We start from the raw sequence: 26,872 nt of genomic DNA on the forward strand, positions 1-26,872 counted from the left end.
AAAACACTATCAAACTATTTCCTATGACTTAAGAGGGGGGAAAAACAGCAAAAATGATAGCCATGAATAATTAAAAGACTTTAAAGCTGAACCCCATACAGTCTGGGAATGTCTGCATGTTTGTGTGTGTTTCCTCACCTGATGTTGGGGTCATGGGAGCCCCTGGGAGGCCGTTGATGGTGGCCATGTGTTGCATCTGTGCGGCAGCAAAAGCCGCCATAGGGCTGAGATATCCTCCCTGACCCACTGATGCCATCAGCGCTGCCTGCTGCTGAACCTGACAGCCAAAAGCACACACACACACACACCACTTCAAATATATACATATAATACCATGCCAAGATAACATAATCACAATGCATGGAGCACTGTGTATAATCAAGACTTTAGAGTCGACAGATTTTTCCACTGAGACGCTGCAGTTTTGTTGGGAATAGTGTGTAACGAGAGAGAGAGCCCTTGCCTGTGCATAGGCACCGTACGCTCCAAACTGCAGGGCCATCGGATTGAAGATGCCCATCTGACCGGCCATCTGCTGCATGCGTCGAATGGTCCGTTCCTTATCTGTGTCTGCAAACTTCACCACCAGGCTGGAAGAAGCGCCCTGAAACACACACACACACACACACACACACACACATACACACACAAAATGAGGATCCTTTGTGCTAATGATACAAAAGTGCATGATCACATGTGCTGGCACTCACAGGCATGGTTTGGCTGCCGTGTAAAGCACTAATAGCGGCCTGAGCTTCTGCATGAGTGGAATACTTCACAAACGCACAACCTGAAGAGAGAAAAAAACTGTCAAAAACACCCTCTTTGACATTTACAGACATTTCTAGGCCTCCATATCTTATTTTTTAGAGTTTCAGCAAAATGAAAGAAAGAAAATGCTGAGAGAAAACAGGCAAGATGACCCTCTAACTGGCTCCTGGGACAAGAAGCCATGTTCTTTGAACTCCACAAATGATTTTTTATAATATATATTATATTATGTATAATAAACAATTTCCTTACTATAATAAGAAACATTTCCACATTTCTGAAGGGGCATATTATCCCATTTGACTAAATAAATAAAATTCATGTAAGAGTGCACCTTTAGAAACATAAATATAATATAATATAATGAATATTAACATACAGACTTAAAAAATAAACTTCAATAATTTTAGAAAATCAGACTGAAACCAATAACCTTTGCTGTTTCCGTCAGGACCTCGGAGGATGGTGCACTCCTCAATGCTCCCGAAGGACTCAAAAAGGCGCCGCACGTCGTCCTCACATTGCTGCTTATTCAGCATGCCAACGAAGAGTTTTCTGTCTTCTGAAACAAACACCGAGAAGTTGTTACAGACTACACAGGACAACAACAACATCTGTCTGCTGTCTTGTGTTACTGCTCATTTCAATACATCCACACCGCCTCTTTTTTTCTCTGTTTACTATATTTTATATGCTGTTTGCATTTTCCTCACTATTTTCAAAAATTGAGTGTTTTATAATTAAAGACGACTGAATCCCATAATAATACTCAAACAAGCATGCGGTCGGTGAGTACTGTAAAATGCAAACAAAATGCAATTAAAAGTCACCATTACTACAGTGCAACAGCGCAAACAAACTTTCAAAAACACATTCACTCAATCAATCCCACAATGCATGCTTTTTATCCACCTAATATGCAATTATCTGTGTCTAAATCCAGAAAAGCACTAAAAGCCTGCCGGTGCTACTGTATAATGAAATGAGTTAATGAGCGAGATATCTGTGGAGAACCTTTCGCCTAGTCGATTCTGCCACCACAGGAGTCCTTGTTTATTGTTTGTGCCTTTATTTATCAGATTATGTAGACATTATTGAATTACACATCAGCGTTAGGGGAACAAAAGCGGTATTGTTTCAGGGTTTTATTAGGCTGTAATTGCAGTGTCAATGCGGCATGTTTTAAACTCAAGACAAGGCACAGAGTTAAAAAACAAGGCACATATTTATTGGGCACCGAGGGAATTGGACTGGATATGACAGTGTGTAAACATGCACACACACATTTATCTTACCATCTAAATGGTGACATACCCTAGACATCTATTGTTTTTTAATAAAGACTATAAATATAATAATGTAATTATAATTATTACAAGACTTTGTTATAGGAAAACGCGCTTTAAGCAACTGAACATTCTGTTTGATAATGCCGGTCAGTTTGCGCAGGTAAACTTGTGTATGTGTGATGTACAATGTGTGTGTGTATGATGGATGATGCAGCAGAGATATTAATGATGCATTAATGCACTATTGTGTATGAGTATGTGTGTTCATGTGTTTGTCCAGACCTGCCGCTCACTAACATGCTCTGACAGGGTGTCCTTGCCCAGTCAACAAGACTAATCTCTAGTCCGGCCTCTCTCTGTGGGGAATGTTTACAAGTGCGCTGCACATATGCGGGATAAGACACGCACACACGACACAGGTAACAGTAATGCCACCGAAGATAGCTCAAATTCAAACAGCATGTCTGAGGCAGTCAATGTAAAGACATTGGACCTCATTTATAAAGCGTGCATATGCTCAGATTTGATCTTAGAGTGTGCGTACGCTTAAATCCACACCAACGCTCATGTTTGTAAAAACTGCCTTTGACGTGGAAAAGTGCTTAGCATCACGTCAGATGCCAGACGTAGGTCTGAGCAGACGTACATACTTTTTCTTGTCAGAGTGCTGCAGGTTTTTGAAAATGTAAGCTGTTCTTGCAGCTCACTGCTCTAAATTAAAGGATTTAAACGATGACTGGTGATCTTTTATATGTTAATGACATTAATTAGGAGTCGTTTACAAGGCAGAGAGCTGAAACCATTCAGTTGCACGCAAGTTCAAGATCATTTTCGATTCATAGATTTCACATCCGAAAGAGACGTTCATTCTATTAATCACACGTACGCATATTTGAGAGATGATCGTTCGATTAAATTTAGGATGGTTTCTGTGCAACATTTTATAAATGAGGCCCATGAACTACAAGCTGAATTTGATTTAAAGGCAGAGTAAGTGATTTCTGGTAGCCAATGTTGATATTTGAAATCACCAAAACAAACATCAAAAGTATGATTAAACAAACAAACAAATTACTTTTTACAAATAGAAATGTCAAAATGAGATGGAGTGAAAATTGTTTACAAATGTCAAATTTAATAAATTAAAATTATACTTTAAAAATAATTTACATTTTTAAAAATAGAAATGTCAAATGAGAGGAAGTGAATGTGAAGACAAATGATCTACAAGCTGTATTTGATTTAAGGTAAATTTGCGTAATCAAAGATAAAATAAATAAATAATACATTTTATTTTATAAAATAAAATTGTACACAGTTTTGGATAAATTAAAATACAACAATAATAAACAAAAATAGATTTTTAATAAGGAATGTCAAATGAGAGGGAGTGAATATGAAGATATGAACTACAAGCTGAATTTGATTTAAAGTAAATAATTAAAAAAAAAATCATTTAAATAAAACAAATTGAGTCCTTCTTCCCTTTGGGCTATAAATAAATCCAGCAGTCTGATTCACAAAACTTGCCAATAATTTATATGTAAATCATTTTAAACCTTGAAAATGACATGACATTGTTCCAGGAACAGCATTCCAATCAACCAGCTGCTGTCCACTGATTTAAGGGCTTGAGGATTTTTTTCAGGGTTTGGTTAAGGCCTCTGATTGGTTGACAGGATTGTTGTTCCAGGAACAGCAAGGGTCGCTGATCTATAAACATGTCCTACATGTAGATCCCATTGTGCACATTTCCTGATAAAAGTGTGACAGAAAAAGCTATTTTGTTTAGAACAACAAGTCTTTCATTTAGTTGTCTGTAACCGTGTTTCCTCTCATTCTCTCTGATATCCATCCTTATTTGTCTCTTATGACCAGCCCCCACCTCCTTGTCTTCTCTCTAACTCTCCTTCAAGTCTTCTTCTGTCTTTGCGTCTCTCACTTCCTTTCCTTGTCTTTCCCACTTTGACCTTTAGATCTCTCTCTCCATCCTGGCGTTTCACTTTAAATGACTAGTGAATGGATCGGTCGGGGACGGCACATCGGTTTTGCCAGTGGAATCAGAGGGCTTTGCAGGGACATATATTGCGTTTTTACAGGGCTAACAGGGGGATAAATTCAGCTGTCCATCACGACGAAGACAACTGATCTGTCAAGTGTGAGTAAAGGAAGACGCTCTCAATTAGAGAAAGGAACGTATGGCATGAAATGAAGGTAGAGACTGTGAAGGAGAGAGAGAGACTCTTCTATGTGTATGTCTCGCTCTCTCTGTGTGTCCATCAATCTTGGTTATCTGGAAAATCTGACCCAAAAAGGTGGGAAAGACGAGCTATATCTCACCAAACTGCTTCCACTTTGTCTGTTAGTGACACACAGACACACACATGCAAAGTCAATCTCACTCCCATGAACACACACACACACACACACAGACAGACAGACAGACAGACAGACAGACACACACACACTTACAAATAAGTATATTAGGCTAATATGACATCATTTTTATGTTCTTATGATGTCACAGAAGAAAAAAATTTGTTGTTTTTTATCTCATAAGAGAACTTCCTAAGATGCCACAAGATAATATTTTTGTTCTTATAAAGACATAAGGAAACTTTAAAAGTTTTTATGATGTAATAAGGGAACCCTTTAAAGTTATGATGTCATAGAAGGACATTTTTAAGGTCTTAAGAAGTCATTGGAGAACCTTTTGATGTTTCTTTATATGTTATCCAAAACCAGCATCTATATTCTGGGTCTTCAAAGCATCTGGCTTCATTTTTTCAGTGCTTTTTAATGCTACCTAGAACCAATAAGCAGATATGAAGAAATGAATGAATAAACAAATAAATAAATAGACAGATCTATTCTATTAATAAAGCGTTCTATTCAAAATATTATTTCATATGATGATTTTTACATCCTCATAGTCACCGAAATTCTTAAAAAAAAAAAAAAAAGATAATTATGGAAGCTTGTTTCAGCCATAGGATAAAAAAATAAAATAAAAATGGTAATTGCGATTTTTTAATCTCACAATTCAGACTTTTTTCTTTGCAAAAAGTTACAATTTGTTTATACAATTCTGAGAAAAATTAAGAATTATGAGACATAAATCAGAATTGTGGGATATAAACTTTTGTGAGAGAAAAAGTAAGAACAGGGAGATACATTTTTTATTATAATTAAAATGTGTATTTTTTATTGTAGTGGTGGAAACAAAAAACATAATTGCGAAATGTAAACTGAGATTAAAAAAAAAAAAATCGCTATTACAATTTTTATTTTTTAGCGTAGTGGTGGAGACAAAAAAAATAAAAATAAAAAGTCAGAATTGAGATAAAAAACTTACAATTATGTTTTTAATAGTTTATCCCAATGGTGGAAATAAGCTTTGATAGATAATCAAAATATGCAAACAACAAAATTAAAAACAGTTTTCTTTAAATTGAAATTTCATTTTAACAACGATAATTCTTCTGTCCATAAATTTGTGTTTCCCTGTCACACCACCATTTGCCTCAAAATAATTAATTTTAAATGACAATGAAAAGTGACATTTGAATTTAAGAAGCCATAAATAAAATACTAACACTAAACATAATAAATTACATATTTGTTTTCCTATTTACACTTTTAAGAATCCTTAAATTTACTATAAAACTACTATACTATACTCTTTCCTACAGCATCCATACAAAAACTCACAAAAGTGTGTGTGTGTGTCCGCGCGCATCACAACTAAAACTTAAAAAAAAGTCCCATCAGTGGAGGGTAATAATCAGACAAAAAGAGTGACCCACACTTATGTAAGGCTGTGAGGGCCGGCCCAAGATCCTCTGGGGCACTGTATGACTGTCGGGTCTCATCGAAGTGCGTCATTATCTATCTACCGGTAATGGTGACACTGATTTAGAGCGACAGGAAGATGGGGGGAGAAATAGGAAAAGAAGAAGAACAAAAGAGAAGTGGAAATCTACCTCCCCTGCTCTCACTGTCAGCTGGCTTCACCTGGATTGGCCTGTTCATCTGTGCAACAGAGAGAGAAGAACGAGGGAGGGGAAAAGACAGGACAGACAGAAAGAAGAGGGGAAAAGACAAGAGAAGACATTAGATTTGTAGCTGAGCACAAAAACTATTCAAGTGAAGTGTTCACATTTAGTTTGTATCAATACGGTGGTATATGAGCCATTCCAGTACTATTTGTGCCCATAATGTTTGATGAAATGCCAACAAAAATCTTGAATATGTTAATTCAAAATTATGAAATTATTCTTTGCAAAGTATTATTTCATGTCATACAGTTATTGAAATTTAAAAAAAAATTTAAAAATAAAGATTGTTTACTGTACGTAATTCAAAATGAATTCAACTTATTCTATTAAAAATATTATTTCCTTAATTCTTAAAAAAATTATAATAAAAAGAATAAGCTTAAATATGTTTATTCAAAAATAATCATAATGATTTTTTTTACATGCCCATTCATCAAAATCTTTTATTAATTAAATTATTCAAATGTAATGATAAACTTATTCTATTAAAAATATTATTTTATGTGTTGATTGTTGCATGCTAAGTCATCATATTCTTGTAAAAATAAAAAAAGCTTAAATATGTTTCATTTGATAATTTTACATACCCATAGTCAAAATGTAAAAAAAGAAAAAAAAGGAAACTAGAAATACTAAGAAATATACATTGCCTGGAAAACCAAAATAATCAAATTTATATTAAAAATAGTTTTCTAATAATTAATGATTCATATCTTGAAATTAGATTAATATTTAAATTGATTTCAGCAAGAATACTTCTCTCTATGAATTTTGATTTTCCCCGTCACACCATCATTTGCCTTGAAAAAAATTCATTTTAAATGACATAATGAAGAGGAAGTGACATCATGTGAGTTTTGAGGAGCCAAGTTCAAAGTTGGAAACTTCTCATCTTATTTAATATTCATAAATTGTTGTTCTGTCATGCTTGACACAATTTCTCAAGCATAACATATCCACCCTGGCACATGAAATAGTCAAACAGAATTGCTTTTTCCCCCTTTCTATTTATAGAAAAATCATTTGAATACCTAAATAAATAGAAAGTCATAACCTTATACCATCACCATAACAGGTGAGCTGCAGCAATTGTGGTGTGAAATGTTCCACCCCAACACAGAATATATCACCATATTATTAACTTGAGATTATTAACACTTAAAAATATTTTTGTCTCATCGGATAATGCAGAAGAAAAAAAGGAAAAGGCAAATGTTTCTTAGAATGAATAATTTACAGTTGTACAACACACCAGAGTAAACGTCAGACACATAAAGCGTTATTAAAAGAAATGCAAGTCAAAGCATGCAACACATTTGCATACATCTCTGTGTGTATGAATACATCTCTGTGTGTATGAATACATCTCTGTGTGTATGAATGGCACTTGTGTGTGAGGTCTCACTAAAAGACGCTCACCATCATAAAGTGTTTCGTTCTGCTTCCTTCACTCGTGGCACATTCCCGACTGACTCCGGCTCAATAATACATGTAAGCCACGGAACGGTCTGCGGCAATCAATTTTTAATAATGCCAATTGTCACGCTGCCAGCAGAAAGGAGACGAGAGGAGGGGAACGAACCAGTGCGCAGTGGCCTTACAGACAGTCGCTCAGGGCACTGCCCCCGAAAATAAGACACAGACTCCACTCTGGGGAAGTCGTGGCCTAATGGTTAGAGAGTCGGACTCGTAAGGTTGCGGGTTCGAGTCTCATACCGGCAGGGATTGTAGGTGTGGGGAGTGAATGTACAGCGCTCTCTCCCACCTTCAATACCACGACTGAGGTGCCCTTGAGCAAGGCACCGAACCCCCAACTGCTCCCCAGTCGCCGCAGCAAAATAATGGCTGCCCCACTGCTCCGGGTGTGTGTTCACGGTGTGTGTGTGTTCACTGCTGTGTGTGTGCACTTTGGATGGGTTAAATGCAGAGCACTAATTCCAAGTATGGGTCACCATACTTGGCCACATGTCACGTCACTTTAAAAAAAAAATGTCACGTCACTTCTCTATCGCTCATCCACAGCATCCTGGAAATGAGTTGTGACGTAGCAGGTATGTTTTTATGAGCAGCTTCTACACTCCCTCTCACTGTCTGCATCGTACAAACAGAAAAAGTCCTTGAGGAGAAAGTCTCTTCGTCTGCTAAAAGCCAAAAACAGGGGAAGCATAATAGCAGCGTACGGTAGCCTACAGTACAAGTCAAATTTATCAAATCCAATCAAGTCAAATGTTCCTTGGCTCCAGATATATATCCATTTATATGACAATGCAATTTGTTTGGTTTAATAAAAAAGGTACATTTCTGCCTAGCCATGTGACCACAGATAATTATTTTATTTGTAGTTTAAGTACATAATGTCTTTGCAACATTGAATTACTTTTTAGTTAAGAAATCCTAATTTTATTTTCAAATAAGGAATGCAGTTTTTCATCTTTGATGAGAGTCACGAAAATACTACGCAATACGTTTTCATTATTCAACAGAAAGTGACATAAAAATGCAGTTAATGTTCTTCACAGCAGTTTTCAATAAAATCTTACAATACAGTAAATCCTTTATTGTATTTTCCACTCATTTTTTATTCAATTTGGACAAAATTTAGCATCTGCTAAGTTAATAAATATGTTACTCTACATGATTAAATGCCAACATTCGGTAACAATAAGCAGAAAAATAACTCTTAAAATATTAAACAACTGGTTACAGTAATACAATGGCAATAATAAACTGCTACAGATGTTTTAATGTTTAATGCTTCATAAAAGAATGTTTTATTGAAAACTTGCACAATTGTTCAAAAGTTTGGGGTCAGTAAGATTTTATTAATGTTTTAGAAGAAGCATTTTATGCTAACCAAGTCTGAATTTGTTTGATCAAAAATACAACAAAAACAGTAAATATGATTACCATTTAAAAGAACAGTTTTCTATTTGAATATATTTTAGAATGTAATTTATTCCTGTGATGCAAAGTTGAATTTTATTTGTATCATTAGTCCAGTCTTCAGGGTCACATGATTCTTCAGATATCATTCTAATTGCTACTTAAGAAACATTTCTTATCATTAATGTTGAAAAGAGTTATGCTGCTATATTTTTGTGGAAAAAAGTTATGCCTTTTTTCAGGATTCTTTGATGAATAGAAAGTTCAGAAGAACAGCATTTATTAGAAATAGAAATCTTTTGTAACATTATAAATGTCTTTACTGTCACTTCTAATCAATTTAATGTGGCCTTGCTGAATAAAGTATTTTCTTTAAATGACTTCGTTATAACAAACCTCTGAACGAGAGTATAAAAGTTTGCGAGTGCTCTTCTAATTAAATACCCTGCAATGCCAGTAAACCACTAACTATGTTTATTAAAGTCATCTTCCAACTGCATATTTTACTGGACTCACAGTGACTCATTTACGACAGAAAAATACCCACAGTGCACCTGGTCAGCACACCTGTGGCATCCTGGCTCCGGTCCAGACCAACAGCTCTGGGGTTTCTCACTTCATAAAGTTCACTTCTATTTCAGACCTGATCACTCACTCCTTATTTTTCTCCATCCCCCGCATCCTCCTCTTTTATTGGCAGTAAAGCCCAGCTAAAGTTTTTAATGTGTTTTGATGCATTATTTATTTTTACCATGGCTGCTGATAGTGAGGGCGGAGGGAATAGTGAAAAGAGAGAGAGAGCGATGGAGAAAGAGAGGTAGATCTGGACATAGATCGGGGAGCAGAGCAAGGTCACACACACACACACACACACACACACACACACACAGAGCCTCTGTATCCCAGCAGGCCTCTACTCACATACATTTTAATGTTTCCCTCCCAATGGCACAAATGGACTCTGCTATGTGTGCTAATAATGTTCCCCCAACCAGAATCTCACCCATGAGAGAGACACACTCGTACAAGAGCATTTCTCACACACTCACGGCCGTTATGCATCCTGACAGAGGGACATGCATGAAATGCACTCACATTCCCAGGGTGAATCTGACAGGTACATGTGGAATGATATCTAGTGCACAGTCACACAAATGTGAGTAGGTGTCTTGTGAGTTTAAATGACAAATTAGTTATGAATTTATTCTATTAAAAATATAATTTTCTGTTAAATTTTACATGCCATTGCGGTCATCAAAATTCTCTGAAAATGCAAGAATTAGTAAAAAATAAGCTTAAATATATTCATTCGAAATGAATCAAACTTGTTTTTTTTTAAATTATTATTTTGTGTGATTAATTTTATCGTCAGTGAAAATATTTTTATAAATTAAAAAGCTTAGAAATGTTAATTTAAAATTAATCAAGCTGTTTCTATTAAAATATAAATTTTTTATTAAACATTATTAAAAATATCATTCATGTGATGATTTTTAAATACGCATAAAGTCATTGAAATTCTTGTATACACTAAAAAAGCTTAAATATTATTCAGATTTATTTTATTAAATATTATTAAAATATTATTAATGTGATGAGTTTAAATACCCCTAGTCATTAAAATTATTTTATAAATGAAAAAATAAAACTCAAATATTTTAATTCAAAATGAATCATAAACCTATTCTATTAAATAGTTTATATTTGTATTAAATTATTAAAATTATTGTTATTTTTATATACCCATACAGTCACTGAAATACTTGTATACATAAAAAAGCTTAAATATGTTAATTCAAATTAATCATAAACTTACTATATTAAAATATTGCTTCGGTTTTTTCTATTAAATATTATTAAAATATTATTAATGTGTAATTTTAAAATACCTAATCATTGAAATTCTTTCAAAAATGTAAAAAAAAAAAAAACCACTGACAAACATACACTGCCATGATAATCAAAATAAAAAATAGTTCTCTAAAACTATTTAGATATTAATATTTAGAGAGTGTTTCTCTCACACATAGCTTTTATGCATCCCGACAGGAGGACATGCATGAAACGCGCTCACATTCCCAGGGTGCATCTGACAGGTACATGTGGAATGAGATCTAGTGCACACTCAGTACGCACTTTAAAACCAAACGTGATGGCATGTCATAAAACTGAGCTGAATGAAACATAATGTGGCATTTGGAGACATTTGTCATTGTGTTGCGCCACAGGTTTCCACATTACTTCCAAACTGTGATTTCAGAGGCCCCTAGAGGACTTTCATCTGCCACCTCTAGATGGCAGCATTGAGCAGGTCAATTTTTAGCCTCCCGAGCTCCACATCACATATTCTGAGAGGGCAAAATCTTTTACACAAAGGAACAGAAAAGTAGTAGAAGCAGAAATGGCCTCCTGCACGCATATGCACGAACACGGACAAAAACGAGTGCGCAAATCCACTCAAATCCATACAAAATCACGCATAATTCTGCAAAATTACCCTTCTTTATAAATATATTACCACAAAAACATACTTTTCAGTCTCTGTACCTCACAGGCACACCCTCACCTCACCAGAAACCTTCTGTCTCCATCTGTACAGGCCCCGCCGTCCGTATCTCCGCCACTGAGCCACAGCATGGCACGGCCTTATGGTGATGTAACTCTCTGGCATGCTGGCACACACACAAACATACACACAAGCCGGGCTAAACGGCCACAGAAACGTACACGTGGGTGTCACGTCTGCGCTGAGGGAGTGTCTCCCACCACGGGGTTCTTTTTTCCTCCTGTTAGCCCATTCTAAAGCACTCCAGAAAACCATGATGAGCTGTTACACACCACCTGCATGTCCAATTGTACATAATATCACTGCTTCTGATACACAAATGCACGTACGGTAATACAGATGCTCTTTGTATGATACAGAAAGCCTACGTCTTTGCATTTGAACCTGTAATGTTGTGGTTAGCACATTTAGCTTAGCGCTAGCCACGTACGTATACTTTATGTAAACACTACTGAGGTAATTTTCAAAATATCTTCTTTTGTGTTCCACAGAAGAAAGAAAGTCAGGTTAGGAACAACATGAGGATGAATAAATGATGACAGAATTCCATTTTTTAGCTGAGCTATTCCTTTAAGACTAGTGTTTATGAAGCTTGCAACTGATCCTACAAAGTAACTTGGTAAGTGATGTCAAAATAGCAAAACCAACTTTAGTTATGTAAAATATCCTATTGTGACCCTTTCTTGCTCTGTTTTGATAAATGGAAAGCACGAAATGAATAATCTAACACTTTTTCCTCTGCTCTCCTGGAGAAAAATAAGTATGATGAATATCACAGCCTTTATATTCAAATACAAACGGCTGGGCTGTCTGTAAAATACTGTTACAGTGAGCTTTAAAAAAGTCAGGCTTTGAATTGCAGTCACGTAGCAAGAGCAGGGAGCAAACTTTCCTACAAACTAAGGCAGAAAAAAATTCAAAGTTCACTCTCACAGTAGGAACAATGATATTCCTTTCATTTCCCCACAAAGGGATAAGCGTGCTCTTTCAGGGTTTGTGGAGGAGGAGGTAATTCTTGAAGGATGAGCTACCCCTGCCTTTGTTGTGCTGAGCTCAGATTGCATTGAGAGCCATTCAAGACACGAGAGCCAGCAAACAAGTACTAAATAAAAACACATAATGATAAATTATAAATCTACAGTCTTGTGTTTTCCTGACTGACAAACAAGCAGAGAGTACACTGCAGAGTAGCAGAGCTCTCTAACAATGACAAGGCTTTTAATACAGTAGGGTCCAAAAATCTGAGACCACACTGAAAATCAAATAAACCTTAAAATAACCTTAAAGGGATAGTGCAGCCAAAAATGAAAATGCTGTCATCATTTACTCACCCTCAAGTTGTTTCAAACTTGCATGAGTTTCTTTTTTCTGCTGAACACAAAATAAATTTTTTTGAAAAATGTGGGTCACCAAACAATTTCTGGTAGTCACTGACTTCCATAGCATGGAAAAAATACTATGGAAGTCAATGGCTACCAGCAATGCTCTAAAAGTGAGTGAATAACGTGAGTAAATAATGACAAACTCTTCGTTTTGGGTGGAAGTCGCTTTGGATAGAAGTGAATAAATGTACTGACAATTTTAAGATTTTGAGACATTTAAATGACATTTAAATATGATAAAGACATTTTGAAACAGATTGAGGCATTTTAAATTTTATGATATTAAAAATCAAGTTATGACATTCTGTAATAATTACATATACATTAACATATATTTATATTATTACATTAGGCCTATATTAAATAAATACACATTATATAAAATGACTTATTTTTATATATTATATAAATATATGTGTGATAGAGATATTTTGAGAAATTTTGACATTTAAAATTAAATTATGATACACGCACACACATACATTCATTTGAATTTATTAAACGAAGTACATTATTAAAGCAATAAGCTCCAAGAAGCCATGGTTTACAGTGAATTTATAACAGCTAAGGGTTGTTGTTAGGCACGACGCAAAGCCCCTTAGCTGTTATAAATTCACTGTAAACCATGGCTTCACAGGGCTTATTGCTTTTATAAAACGGTTATTCCATATACGTAGTACGGTTTCACAAAATAAAACAGAGCAAATAAAGTGTAATGATATTAATAAAAACAGTATTCTTCCACCAAAAAATGTAGTTCCTCAGAATCAGTTGTGGTTGCAACAAAGTGGTTGCCAACCAACAGACAAACGTAAACACAGGTGTATGTTTGTAGAGTAACTTACAACAGCTTCGAACGCGGCTCAGCCAATCAGAATCAAGGACCGGAACTATCCATTTTATAAATTACATAAAATTATTGTATAGAAATATATATGGTTCATATTTTTTTAGATTAAATTGGATCTATATAATTATACAATAATAACAAACAGAAATAATATATATCAATGGTTAAATAATTAAAACATTATACAGAATGCCACAAATAACTGTTTAGAAATAAATATATTTCATTTTTTTCTATTAAACATTATACATCAATCATATAGCCAACCTGTCTTTACATAGCACATAAGTGCAGCTTTAACACCCCCTAACACACACAATTTAAATGATTAGTATGTGTCACACATCTTCAATGAGGAAAGTAATCTGGTGGGAACACGCACGGCAACCCAGCGACCTCCACTCGAGCACAATTTCCACTTGGCACACTTCAAATGTTACTTCCTGCTTCTGCTTTTTAAGGTTCCTCCTTCCCACTCAGCATAGCCTTATTTTACCCAGAGCACCAGGGGCATCTGCTCAAATTTGGATTTCACTGAATTATTAAACCACCACAGTGCCTATAACTCACACTCATTTTCCTTCCCTTTCTCTCTCTCTCTCTCTCTCACACACTGCATGTCCTGAGGTAAGTCTTTAAAGAGCAGGAGTCCCGTGGCTCCTTGTAACCTTCCCAAACGACACGGATGGCTGCCTCTTTAAACCCCTGCCACCGTCCTCCTCCTCTCCCGGCGCCCGGGACGCCCGTCAAAACCCTGCGCGTTTTACACCTCCAGCAAAAGTGCTTTGCACCTCGAGAGCTTCCGAAGGGTTTCATTTAATGATCCAGGAGTGTAAAATATCGCATGGCTTTGGAGGCATGTCTATAAATTGTGTCAAATGAAAATGAGACAACTTTACCAGGGAGGGGGGGGACAGGAAAGTGCTCTTTCAGGACACGACCCGGTGTGACTTCAATCTGCACAGAAACTCTGCCATAACAGGTGCATTCGGAAGCACCTGGCTAATTAAGCAGAAAAGACTATTTTTTGCCAGCAATGTGATTTGTGCACTTTATTGTGAAAACGACCACTAGGGACTTAAATGTAATGTCACGCAATGAAAGACATCAGCTAATCGAACCCATAAAGACATGAATCTGCCATCTGCTTGTGAAATATTGACATTCATGTTTTTTTTCTCTAATCTATTAAGTTCTGTTTCTCAGTGCCTTTCTTGTCAGAATCTGCATCAAATTTTTTCCTTTCAGTTTGAATGCGATTAAAAATGACACAAAACAGCATTCGCAACTCATTTAATTTCTATAAAGTGACTTTTCACAGAATATTTGCTGGGAAATAATGTATGCGTCAGGATTTGACTGGATCATGAAATCTGACATTACTGGTTAAAGGAACAGTTCACCCAAAAATTTGCTTAAAATGTACTCACCCTCAGGCCATGTAAGATGTTAATGAGTTTGTTTCTTCATTAGAACAGATTTGGAAAAATGTAGCATTACATCACTTGCTAACCAATGGATCCTAAATGGGTGCCATCAGAATGAGAGCCCAAACAGCTGATAAAAACACCACAATAATCCACATGACTCCAGTCCATCAATTATTAACGTTTATTAATTAACCATTAACTTTATTAATCCACAATTAACGTCTTGTGAAGCAAAAGCTGCATCTTTGTAAGAAACAAATACAAATACATTTGGATTCTTTTCACTTGTAAATGGTGCTTGATCTGTGCATATTTATCTCCTGATTCAGATAAGATGACTTACATCTGGAGAAAGCAATATTATGGAAAGAAGAATCATATTTTAGCCAAAAGCAACAGTTTCAAAATGTCTTGATGAATTTATTACACGCAGCTGTTTGCTTCACAGGTTGTTAACTGATGAACTGTAGTCATGTGGATTACTTGTGGATTATTGTGATGTTTTTATCAGCTGTTTGGACTCTCATTCTGACGGCACCCACTCACTGCAGAGGATCAACTGGTGAGCAAGTGATGTAATACAAATAAATTTCTGTTCTGATGAAGAAACAAAGTCATCTACATCTTGGATAGAGAGAGAGAGCAGACTGTTCTTTTAATATTATTTATCCTCGTTCATGAGCAGAAAAGGTTATGATTTTTTTTTATTTTTTTTTACATGTACTGATGAATCATGCACAATAAAATCAGGGACATTATCTAGACAGTAATGGCATTGAATTTGATTTTCATATTGTTTTTATGTTTATGAATGTGCTGTATTTAAGTAAATTCATTTAGGATTTTTTATTTTTTTTTGGAAGTTTCTTGTTCTTGTGTTACATAAGCGTTATAATCCTCAATAACGTAATAGAGTTTTATTTTGCCTATTTATAAAGTGCAACAGGAACTTGAGGTGAGACACGCTCTAATGGGAATAAAGCTGAAACTGGATTTGAAACGAGAGATCTTTCACCTTTGCCTGTGAGGCTGTCTGAAAGTGAATAATGGCTATTTGATTTGTATCCTGTGACATGATAATATATAAACTCGACTTAGAAACACTTGGTTTTCGATGTTACAGATGTTAACCTAATGTATCACTGATGCTATCAAAACAGATTAGCGAGCAAAAGTTTAGCACGGCATTCAACATTGGCAACAAAACATACAGGAAGCATTTAAGTTAAGCTTATTTATTTTTCACTCCTAATTACGCACAATTAAACGGATAATCAATTCTTTTGATTTTTCACTGACCAATATGTGAATAATAGACATATTAGCAACAGACAAGCAACTGTCAGTTATCAAAATATACGTTCAACCTTTTTTAGTACCAGTCCCAACCTCTCGCTCTCTCTCTCTCTTCTGATCCAAGTGTTTCTCCAAGTGTGTGTCTCAGTGTGTGTGTGTGATGAGCTCATTAAAGTTGGGCCTAATCCATTAGAGAGGCAGATTACACATCACAAACACACACTCTCTCTCCCATCACTGCATAATTACACATATGAAAGCAATAAACAGCCGCAATAAGCTGCCCGCGGTCATTATGATAGTGATGATAAAAAGAGAACATTTATTTGACAACACGGGGGAAAGAGACAGACATAGAGAAAAGAAAGTATATGTCCCTCTTTATTACATTACACCTCCTCGCTCTCTCTCTCTGTCGCTCGCTCTCAGTAATGCAAAGCTTTGTGGTGTGTGGAGCGTAAAGTCTTGGTTGCAAATAAATCCTGCATTCTCTCAGAGAAGTAAACATAAATCACCGCACAACACCCTTTGCCTTCCTTGTATTTGCTTTTACTTATCTAATGAATAAAAAAATGAAAAACAAGCCCAAAAGCTGTCAAATTGGGGACTCTCTCTCCTCCTCCTCCTCCTCTTTTTGCATTTCCCCCTTTCTTTTTCTCCTCTCACTACCAAGACACAAAAGTGAAGCTCTAAGTGGACTTGCGTAATTGCCTAGAGATTATTTATGAGCTTCATACTATTAGGGCTCTTGTGGTGTCTCACTTTATACGCTCTTTCCTTTCTCTTTCTAAGCGATCTTTTGACTCTTTTCTGCTACCTTCTTCAATATGAAATCAAATGCACAGATAGACTAGTTGGAAAATATTTGTTTTCACTGGGTCCGGCATATTGTGTGGGCAACAAAAGTTTGCATACGGTTCCTGAAGTTTCTGAATTTAATTCTCCTCTTGTCAATTTCCTTTCCTCAAACAAACAAACAAACAAACAAGCAAATAATAAAAAAACACTATTTGGAATGCAGAAATCCAGAATCAATAAAATAAAATTACATTTGCAAATTTGGAGTCATGTAAAATGAAATGAAATGAAATAAAATATATAATATAAATAAAATAAAATACAGTAATGTAAAAATAAATAAATAACTATGCAATGTAGACTATGCAACGTATAGGTCATAAAAAATAAAATAAAAATTTTAATAAATTAATAAAATAAAGTCAATAAAATAAAATAAAATTTGCAATGTAGCAACAGTCAATAAAAAATACAATTATGTAAAAAATAAATAAAATAAAAAAACTATGCAATGTAGAGGTCATTTAAAGAGCAAATAAAATAAAAAATAAAATAAAGTTGCAATGTAGCAACAAACAATAAAATAAAATATGCAATTTAGAGGTCATTTGAAGAGTAAATAATAAAATAAAATAAAATACAATTTGCAATGTAGCAATAGTCAATAGAATAAAATACAATAATGTAAAAATAAATAAATAGAATTTAAAAATAAAATTGTGGACAACTGCAAAAGGTCAAAAATAAAATTTATAAAGAAATTACAGTAACACTTATGATACTGGTTTGCTTTTGTGACCATGGCCATGGTTAAGTTAAACTGACCCGGTGTTCTGTCGATTTGTGCTACCCTGTCAGAATTTGCTACCTCCCATTAAAATACAATTCGACAACGAAAAAATGCTACCTGTAAAATTATTGTTTATTATTATGTCTACACCTACCACAACCCTAAACCTAGTAATGCAAATACAGTAATTATGTGTTATATTTGCGGTTGTAGCTAGAAGGGATACAGCTACAGGAAACCAATAATACATTTTTTTTCTACCTATTAGATTGTGTTTTATTAAAGTCTACACCTACCCCAACCCTAAACCTACCCTTAAAGTACTGCAGATACATTAAATATTGTTGTTCAGCATGAGAAAAAGGACGCAATATTGATGTGCGCATGCACAATAAACCCTGGTAGGACAGTCTGACGGGTAGGACTTGCACACTTCTACCATTAGACATAAATGGGTCAAAAGTGGACCATGTGACCCATCAAATTCATGCCGTAAAGGGATGTGAGAGGTTGGGATGGGGTGAAAGCATCCATCTGACCTTGTATTCTCTCTCCACAGTGTCAAAAAAGTCAAACAAGTAGAAACAGAGGTGTCGAAAAGAATGGGAAAGTGCAAGAATCGTGGCACAAATTACTGCAAATGCGATGGATGTCGACAGTTTTGGGTAGGAAGGTGTCAGGCTATCAGAAGCCACCTCTTCTCTCCTTGTACCACGTGTGACGCATAAGCCTTTTTCCGAGAGAGAGGCCACAGCAAACCCAGTCCTCGGGGACTATTTAGCGCTCTTACAGCAGTAAGCAATCATTACAGCAAAGAACTGCCTCGTTTTAAATGGAGTTAAACACACAGGCTGGAACAGAAGATCGCCCACACCAACAAATACACACAACAACAAAACATGCCCCTTCAACATCCTGGCATGCCCAGACATGAAAGCACACACACATTCACAGATAACCTCCAGAACACACTCAATCATCTGTCCTCGAATGTCTTGCACTTGGTAATACAACCATCAGACACCTAATAACTTGATTAAAAGCACAGTTTACCGAAAAATGAAAATTATGTCTTACGTTCTTGTTGTTTCAAACCTGTATGACTTTGTAACTTCTGTGGAACACTGCTCCACGTTTTCCATATTATTCAAATGAATGGCAACTGAAGCTTTCAAACTTCAAAAAAGATGAAAAAAGCATCATAAAATGACAGAAGCATTCACTGGGATGATGATTTGAATCAGACATTATTGCAACTGTTATAATGTGCCAAGGAAAGCTAGTGCTTTAGTGAACTTTTGCCTCATATTATTGAGTTGTGAGCTTGCTGAATTAAATATGATTAGAGAGAACGTTTGGGCATCACGAAATAATAACAAAACAACAAATAGAAAATACATTTCTTTTTTTTTTTCATCCTCTCTGGCTGCACGTAACAACAAACTTCCAGAATTACAACTGAGGTCTGATTCATGAACAAATGACTCCAATGAGCAGAATCTTTTTAATGAATCGGTCAAAAAAAAAATCTAGTCATAAATAAGTGTACAATACAAAAAGTATACATGCACTCTAACAAAATATGATTATTTTTCAAATGTGTGGGGTCAGCATTTTTTTGAAAGAAATTAATACTTTCAGCAAGGATGCATTAAATTGATCAAAAGTTACAGTAAAGTCATTTGTAATGTTCCAAAAGTTTGAAATTCTGTTTATTTGAAATTTCTATTTCTCATAGAAACGTGAGAAATGTATCACGGTTTCCACAAAGATATTAAGCAGCACAACGGTTTTCAATATTGATAATAAGTAGAGATGTTGCAACAAATCAGCATATTAGAATGATTTCTATGGATCATGTGACACTGAAGACTAGAGTAATGGCTACCGAAAATTCTGTTTTGCTATCAAAAGAGTATTACATTTGAAATAAAATATAATAAAACAGACAATATTACTGTATATACTGTATTTTTGATCAAATAAACGCAACTTTTTTGAGCATAAGAGACTTCAAAATCTTTCCGACACCAAACTTATAAATGGTACAAATCACAGAATTCATTATATTGTATAGTAGCTATTTAAAAGTGACAGATTGGATAGCGAATGCTGGCTGGAAACACAGATCGCACCAGCCGTGTATGTGTGTGTGTGTGTGTGTGTGGCGGCCGACTGACGTCACATGCTCACTCTCGGAATCGCAGACTCCATCTGCGCTCATTAGAATAGACTCTTGTGCAGATGTGCCCCCATCCGCTCCTTAACAATAAACTCAATAAACTCACATGTACTTTATTAGACTATTGTTTTCCAATGAATGCACTTACTATCTCTTTCTCTGGCTAAATCAGCCAAGTACCCACCAGCTCCTCTAAACACACGCACACACACACACACGCACACACACACATGCGCACACACACACACACACACACACACACACGGCTGTCATTCATGTGACTAACACCAGAGTGGCGACATTCCTCAGAAAAGGTCAGCAGAGCCCTTCAAGATGAGTGGCGAGCACAGCTGGGTTATTTTGATTCAGTCTCCGAGGGTTTGCGTCATCCATCCTCTTCCCATGATCACAGATGTTTGCATGTGTGTACACCTAGCGAAGCTAATCTTATTAGCACCTCTGAGGATTCTCGGTAGCGAAGGCGACAAACTCTGAGGCTTTAAGTGTGACAGCAGGAAGACCTGCCAAAAGTGAAGTGAAACGGATAGATTCCCAATTTAATCCTCGGCATTGATTAAAATCGTTTTCAAATCAGCACCAGACTATTGAACTCAAATCCCCTGGAGAACCAGGAACCAGAAATGTTTCAGCTGCAATCAGGGACAAGGGAACTGTGGGAGTTAGGAATTTGCATGAAGTGAGGTATTGATTTACAGACAATATCGTTAAAACGCAGTGTGCCAGAGTCTCTAAAAGTCTCTCCCGGTCCAGCAGGAACAATAAACCGGTCTTTGGCTGAACGAGACAATTGTCTGCTTAGTGATGTGCTCTATGGGCTTTGGAAAAGGCAGTTAAACTATATAATGACCTAAACTAAATAAATGTCATGGCAATGACAGAAACAATTTATGTCACACACTAGTCTCAGCCACAGGTAATTCACTGATCGTTTGATGTCTTTCGCACACAAAAATGGAGAAAACATTGAACATTTACAGTTATCTTGTTTATTATTTTTTGAAAGGAATTAATAGTTTTATTCAGTTTCATATCACAGTTTCCACAAAAATATTAAGCATCACAACTGTTTTCAACATTGATAATAATAAGAAATGTCCACATATTAGAATGTTATCAAGCTAGTTAACAAAGTTTTTGTCAAATTTGCAAAAATAAGGATGTGCTAAAATTATATATACTAATCAGTATTGTTTTGTATCATATACCATCATTTTTCAGCAAAATAACTATGAAGTTTGATTATAGCTGTCTATTTCTAGTAAATTTTCTTTTTGTCACAAAACAAAATAGTGAACAAAATTTTGTTTGGGGTAGGTAACCATTTTTCATGACTTTAAAAGAAGTATCTTCAAGGCTGCATACACAGTATTTGACAGCAGTATTGTGAAATATTACAATTTAAAATAACTCTTTTCTATTTGAATATATTTAAAAATTGAATTTATTCCTGTGGTGCAAATCAGAATTTTCAGCATCATTACTCCAGTCTTCAGTGTCACATGATCAGAAATTGTTCTAATATGCTAATTTGGAGCTCAAGAAACATTTCTTATTATTGCCAATGTTGAAAACAGTTGTAGAAAGTTCAAAAGAACAGAACTGATTTAAAACAGAAATAGTTTGTAACATTATAAATGTCTTTACTGTTACATTGGATCAATTTAATGTGTCCCTGCTGAAAAAAGTATTAATTAATAACAAAAGAAAACTGCCTCAAACCTCTGGTTGAAAATGAATTGTTTTATACGCTCTAAAGGCTTTCTGTTTAAGTTGCCAGTTCTTGGCCTGAATAAGCTGCAATGTGGACCATACACACACACACACACACACAAGTATGAAAATGAAAAACACAAGTATGGAGTAAAAAACTCATTCACCCTCAGAGCGGCAAGGACAGCAAAGAGCAGCAGTCACTTCAAGCACTTTCTAAAACATAATCGCTCCTGCTTCCACAGACCTCCCGCCAACCCCCGAAACGTCCTCCCTCCACCAACTGCACCTCCCTGTGGCCCCTGCCAGCCCGCTGTAGTATTTTAGAACAATGATTAAAATCTTTAATCATTTAAAACACGCTCCTCAAAGAGGGAGGGGTGATGAGAGAGAGAACAAGAAAGAGAGAAAAAGAGAGGGATGGTGACGGCTGAAATGAAACACTGTTTCATATTTCCGCTCTTTGAAGAGAAATGAAATAGTGTCCTCTCCCCACAGGGCGTAAGAGCAGCGCAGGAGCTCCTCTTTCTCCTTAATTTACTCCCTTTTATTTGTAGACACCCTCTGCGCAGTCGGGAGGGCAGCCAAGACCGCCAGCCCCGGCCCTCGTGCAGCGGGGACATCGCTTTCATTATTAATGCAAAAAATTTCACCCAAATTGTGTCCGTGAATTTCTAATGAAGGCCTAATGAAGGAGTCTCCCGCATTGGGGGATGGAGATGGGGCAGAAATCTCACGAGCTGTTTTTTATTGTCAGGACAAAGAACATTAGTGCTCGACAATGCAGCGCAGTTGCGTACAGTGGCAGAATCTCAACTACACTGGCTTTGAAAATTGGAGAATGTTCCAGAAAGTTGTTTCTGGTGACTGTTGGCCTGGCAACAAAAAGTCTAAAAATGATGTTTTAACATGACACTGTACTTGGAGGTATGATAAAAAGTTATTTGCACTGAATGTACCAAACAAATTATGAATAATAAATGCTATGGACTCTTGCCATGAAACATTCTTGACTTTCTAAGCACACTTCAAGCGGTCCCAAAGATGTCCGCTCAAACTAAACTCTAAGATCGGCTAAAGGCCGAACATGAACAGAACAAATTCAAGTAATTTGTTTGTAAAACATTCTTACATAAATTATCTCAATCAAATTACGCAAAAATTGTTTTAGGAACAATTCAACCAGCCAGAAAAAAAAGAAAGAAAACAATCAATTACTGCACCAGTTTATGCAATTAATATCTTTGTTGGCATGAAAGAAATATGGACTCATATTAGCCAAAGTGATTTGGAATCGTCAGTTAGAATGTATTGAAAACTATATATCTTGCATCGTATGCCATACAGATGATTTCCAGCAAAATCAATTTCTAGGGCTGGGTTTTGACACAAATTTCACAATTCGATTAGATTCTCATTCACAAGCTTGCAATTCGATTCGATTCCCAATTCGATTCGATTATTTTGGATATATATCTGGTAAACATGCAAAATTTTCTCAAGGAAAAAAAAATCTCTTAACTAATGCTGTAAAATATACATGAGAGTCAGTTGGTACTACATTACTATAATATTGAAGGTTAAAACTGACTGATTTTTTAGGCTATACAACTGCTTAAATTACACTTAATGAAGTTTTATAATAAAAGTTACAATTACATAATATTTCTTCTTCAATTCGTTTTTTTTAAATATAAACATTAGAATATGTTTTTTCTGAGGTAAATGTGACGTTACTTGACACTGCTTACAAGCCGTTATATTGACGTCTTTGCGGAGCTGAAACACCGATTGAGCGATTACATGAGACAGGATACGGATTGTAAAGTTGTACTCTTTCTTTTAACTTACCTACGGATGTTTAGTAATGTTTATTTTGTGCTGAAACTGGTATTAATGTGGAGGAGATGATCAGTTCACGTGCGCCTCACGCTGCCGCCATGAGACAGGATATGGATTGTAAAGTTGTACTCTTTCTTTTAACTTACCTTTGGATGTTTATTCATGTTTATTTTGTGCTGAAACTGGTATTAATGTGGAGATGCGCCTCGCGTTGCCGCTTTTATTGAACTGAGGCGCGCCGCGCTACAGCGATCACTCCACAAAACAGCACCAAAACGGCATTTATTGTTTGAATACTGCAATACAATGGACAGAATTTGAAATCTGAGACTTTGTTTCATATTAAAAGTACCAAAGCACAATGCTTATTGCGATTTACTGGATGGGAGGTGCCCTTCAATGTTCCATTCATTAACTGAAAACAGGCTAGACTAATAGATTTTTGGGATTTAAGAATCGATATCGTTTCGTAAAACTGAGAATCGATTATAATCGAGATATCGATATTTTTTACCCAGCCCTATCAATTTATGACATTAGCTGTATAATTTCAAGCAAATTTTCTTTTTTATACAGAAAAAAGTAATAAAAAAAGCATTTATACATTTACATTTATAGCAAATATGAAATAAAGCATAAAAGCAAGTATAAAATAAAAAATATAAATTAATTATTTTAAGTAAGAAAATAAATAAACAAATAAATCCAAACCAAACCAAAAATTTCTGCCCCTAAATTTTATGGAAAAAACTATTTTAATGTAAATAGAATGTAGGAAATTATGGAAGTTTTTTATTTATTGTATTATTATTATTATTATTATTATTATTATTTTTTTTTACAATTTACACAAATTCGTCCTTTTTTTTTAAACAACTATGCACATAGAATATCTTAAGTAAAATCACCTATTATTGACTGAACTGAATTTCTTTTCTTTTTTTTTTTTTTTCAACTCATGCATTCATTCAATGTATGCAGAATTCCTTCTTCAAACCATCAGAACACCATACTAACATGTAGCTCTTACTATTTCTGCAGTATACAGTGAGAAAGCATGGAATATTGGCAACTATACTTGTCAATATTTCCCACAATGTAATGTGTTCCAAGTAACCTTTCATGTCTAATGCGATGCATAAACGTACAATAATAGCAGTGATTCTAGCAGCCGAATTAGCAATACCACACTAGTTGTACAATTTGCCATATGTTTATATTATTAAATGGCAGAAATAGTATGAGTAGTATGTTAGTATGCTATTCCGAATCCAGCCTATATCTCAAGTTTGACTCATTATTGGGTTGGTTTGACAAATCTTGAGTAATTTTTTATTTAAAATACAAAATGACTAATTAAGATGACAACTGGATGCCACCTGAATACAACTTTATGTGGTCATGAAACAAAAATGTACCTCAAACTCAAAGACAGAACACAGTGCATACTGGACAGTTTTCAGTTAGTAAACATAGCCATTGTTTGCCGATTGATTTCTGACTCACTGACTTTTTCATAACCTGAACAAACTTCTCCCTGATCCGTCGTCTCTCTCTCTCTCTCTCTGAGGTTCCTCTCTTTCTCGGCAGGCCTGGACCGCAGTGTGGCCCAGGGGAGGATTGGACTGTCTGTCACAACCAGAAAAAGTCCTGCCTGGCTCTCCCTGCAGAGACCTGGCAAACCACTTACACGGCCAAACAAAAATCAATAGCTTAATGATCCAAAACCAGTAATAGAAAGAGAGAAAAATCCCACGCTCCCTCTAAAACAATAAAATGTCTTTTGGCAAGTGCAACTCTTTCCTGTGTCTCAGTGTGTGCGCACGTGTGCGTGTGTTCACGCAGCTTAGCGGTGCAAAACGTATCGATTTACTGATTCCCCCGTCTTTGTCCAGTTTTCTTCTCTATCCCCAATGCCGTATCCTACTGCAAAGACTCTTGGGACGGTTACACTGCAGTGGGACTCCGGGAGAGAAAAGGCTTGTGTCTGCACGAGCTTTCCTCAGCTTATATCATATGGATTTATTAGCACGGGTCACGACCAAATCAAAACCTTGACCCATCTGCTCACTACAATTTATAAGCATCTAACAGCAGCTAGTGACGGTTTGGCATGGGATACGCTGTTCTTTCCGGGCCCGGGCTCCGATGAATGCCTGCCTTCCGTGGGTAATTTAGCGATTAGAGGACAGCTCGTACTTAATGATTTATCCCGGGCCAGGCTCTTGTAAAAGATCACAGGGATCTGGTTGTTAGCCGCTGGGAGAGGCCGTACAGGGCCAGAGTACTGCACTGCAGTGGGCCGCCGCTGTCTGCGCTGATATAAAACACCGGGACGTCACATGGCATCAGCAGGACGGGCCTTGAACCGGCCGTAAAGATGATAAGGCTGTTTAGAAGCATGACGTAATGGAAGGGGTGACAAAAATGGGGTCACATGTGCAGATTTGTGGGCGACACATGCAGGCAGAAATATCATTCTCTCTAGCAAGGCACACTACACAAAATCTACCCTCAAACAGAAGGAATTAACTCTTTTTAGCTGTGCTCTTCCCTCTAAATGAATTCTGGGAGAATGTAAAATTTACATTGGACTACATTAAATTAATTATTCATAGCATATTGTTTTATATTTTGTTATATTATATAGTACATTAAATAATACAATAAATTATTACTAAATATAGATATCAATAGTTAATATAATTTCAATAATTTTATTATTTTAGTATATTTCTTATCATGTGAACTATTTTGTAGAGATGAACAGATTGTGTATACTAAGATTTTACATGTATATTTTAGAATTGTCAAATATATTAAAATATAACTAACAAATTATATATAGTATATTTAAAAAATACATAAACATTATTCAATAATTACTAAATATAGATACTAATTATAGATATTAATTAATATAGACATTTATTATTACTCAATATAAATACTAATATTTAATATAATTTCAATAATTTTATTATTTTAGTATATTTCCTATTAA

General features: G+C 35.6%; 1 protein-coding gene across 1 annotated transcript in view; it reads right to left on the reverse strand.

Annotated features, from left to right (window-relative positions):
- The window catches only part of celf4 (CUGBP, Elav-like family member 4), a 92,496-nt gene that overhangs the window by 7,447 nt on the left and 58,177 nt on the right, over positions 1-26,872 (reverse strand). The window contains exons 5-9 of the mRNA XM_016551928.1: positions 6,044-6,092; positions 1,205-1,333; positions 711-790; positions 464-604; positions 139-277 (exon numbers count right to left, since the gene is read on the reverse strand). Of these exons, the coding sequence (XP_016407414.1) occupies positions 139-277; positions 464-604; positions 711-790; positions 1,205-1,333; positions 6,044-6,092 (538 nt within the window). The remainder of the gene's footprint in view (positions 1-138; positions 278-463; positions 605-710; positions 791-1,204; positions 1,334-6,043; positions 6,093-26,872) is intronic.

This window comes from Sinocyclocheilus rhinocerous, unplaced genomic scaffold, assembly GCF_001515625.1.
Source record: "Sinocyclocheilus rhinocerous isolate Xijiao unplaced genomic scaffold, SAMN03320098_v1.1 scaffold585, whole genome shotgun sequence".
NCBI lineage: Eukaryota > Metazoa > Chordata > Actinopteri > Cypriniformes > Cyprinidae > Sinocyclocheilus > Sinocyclocheilus rhinocerous.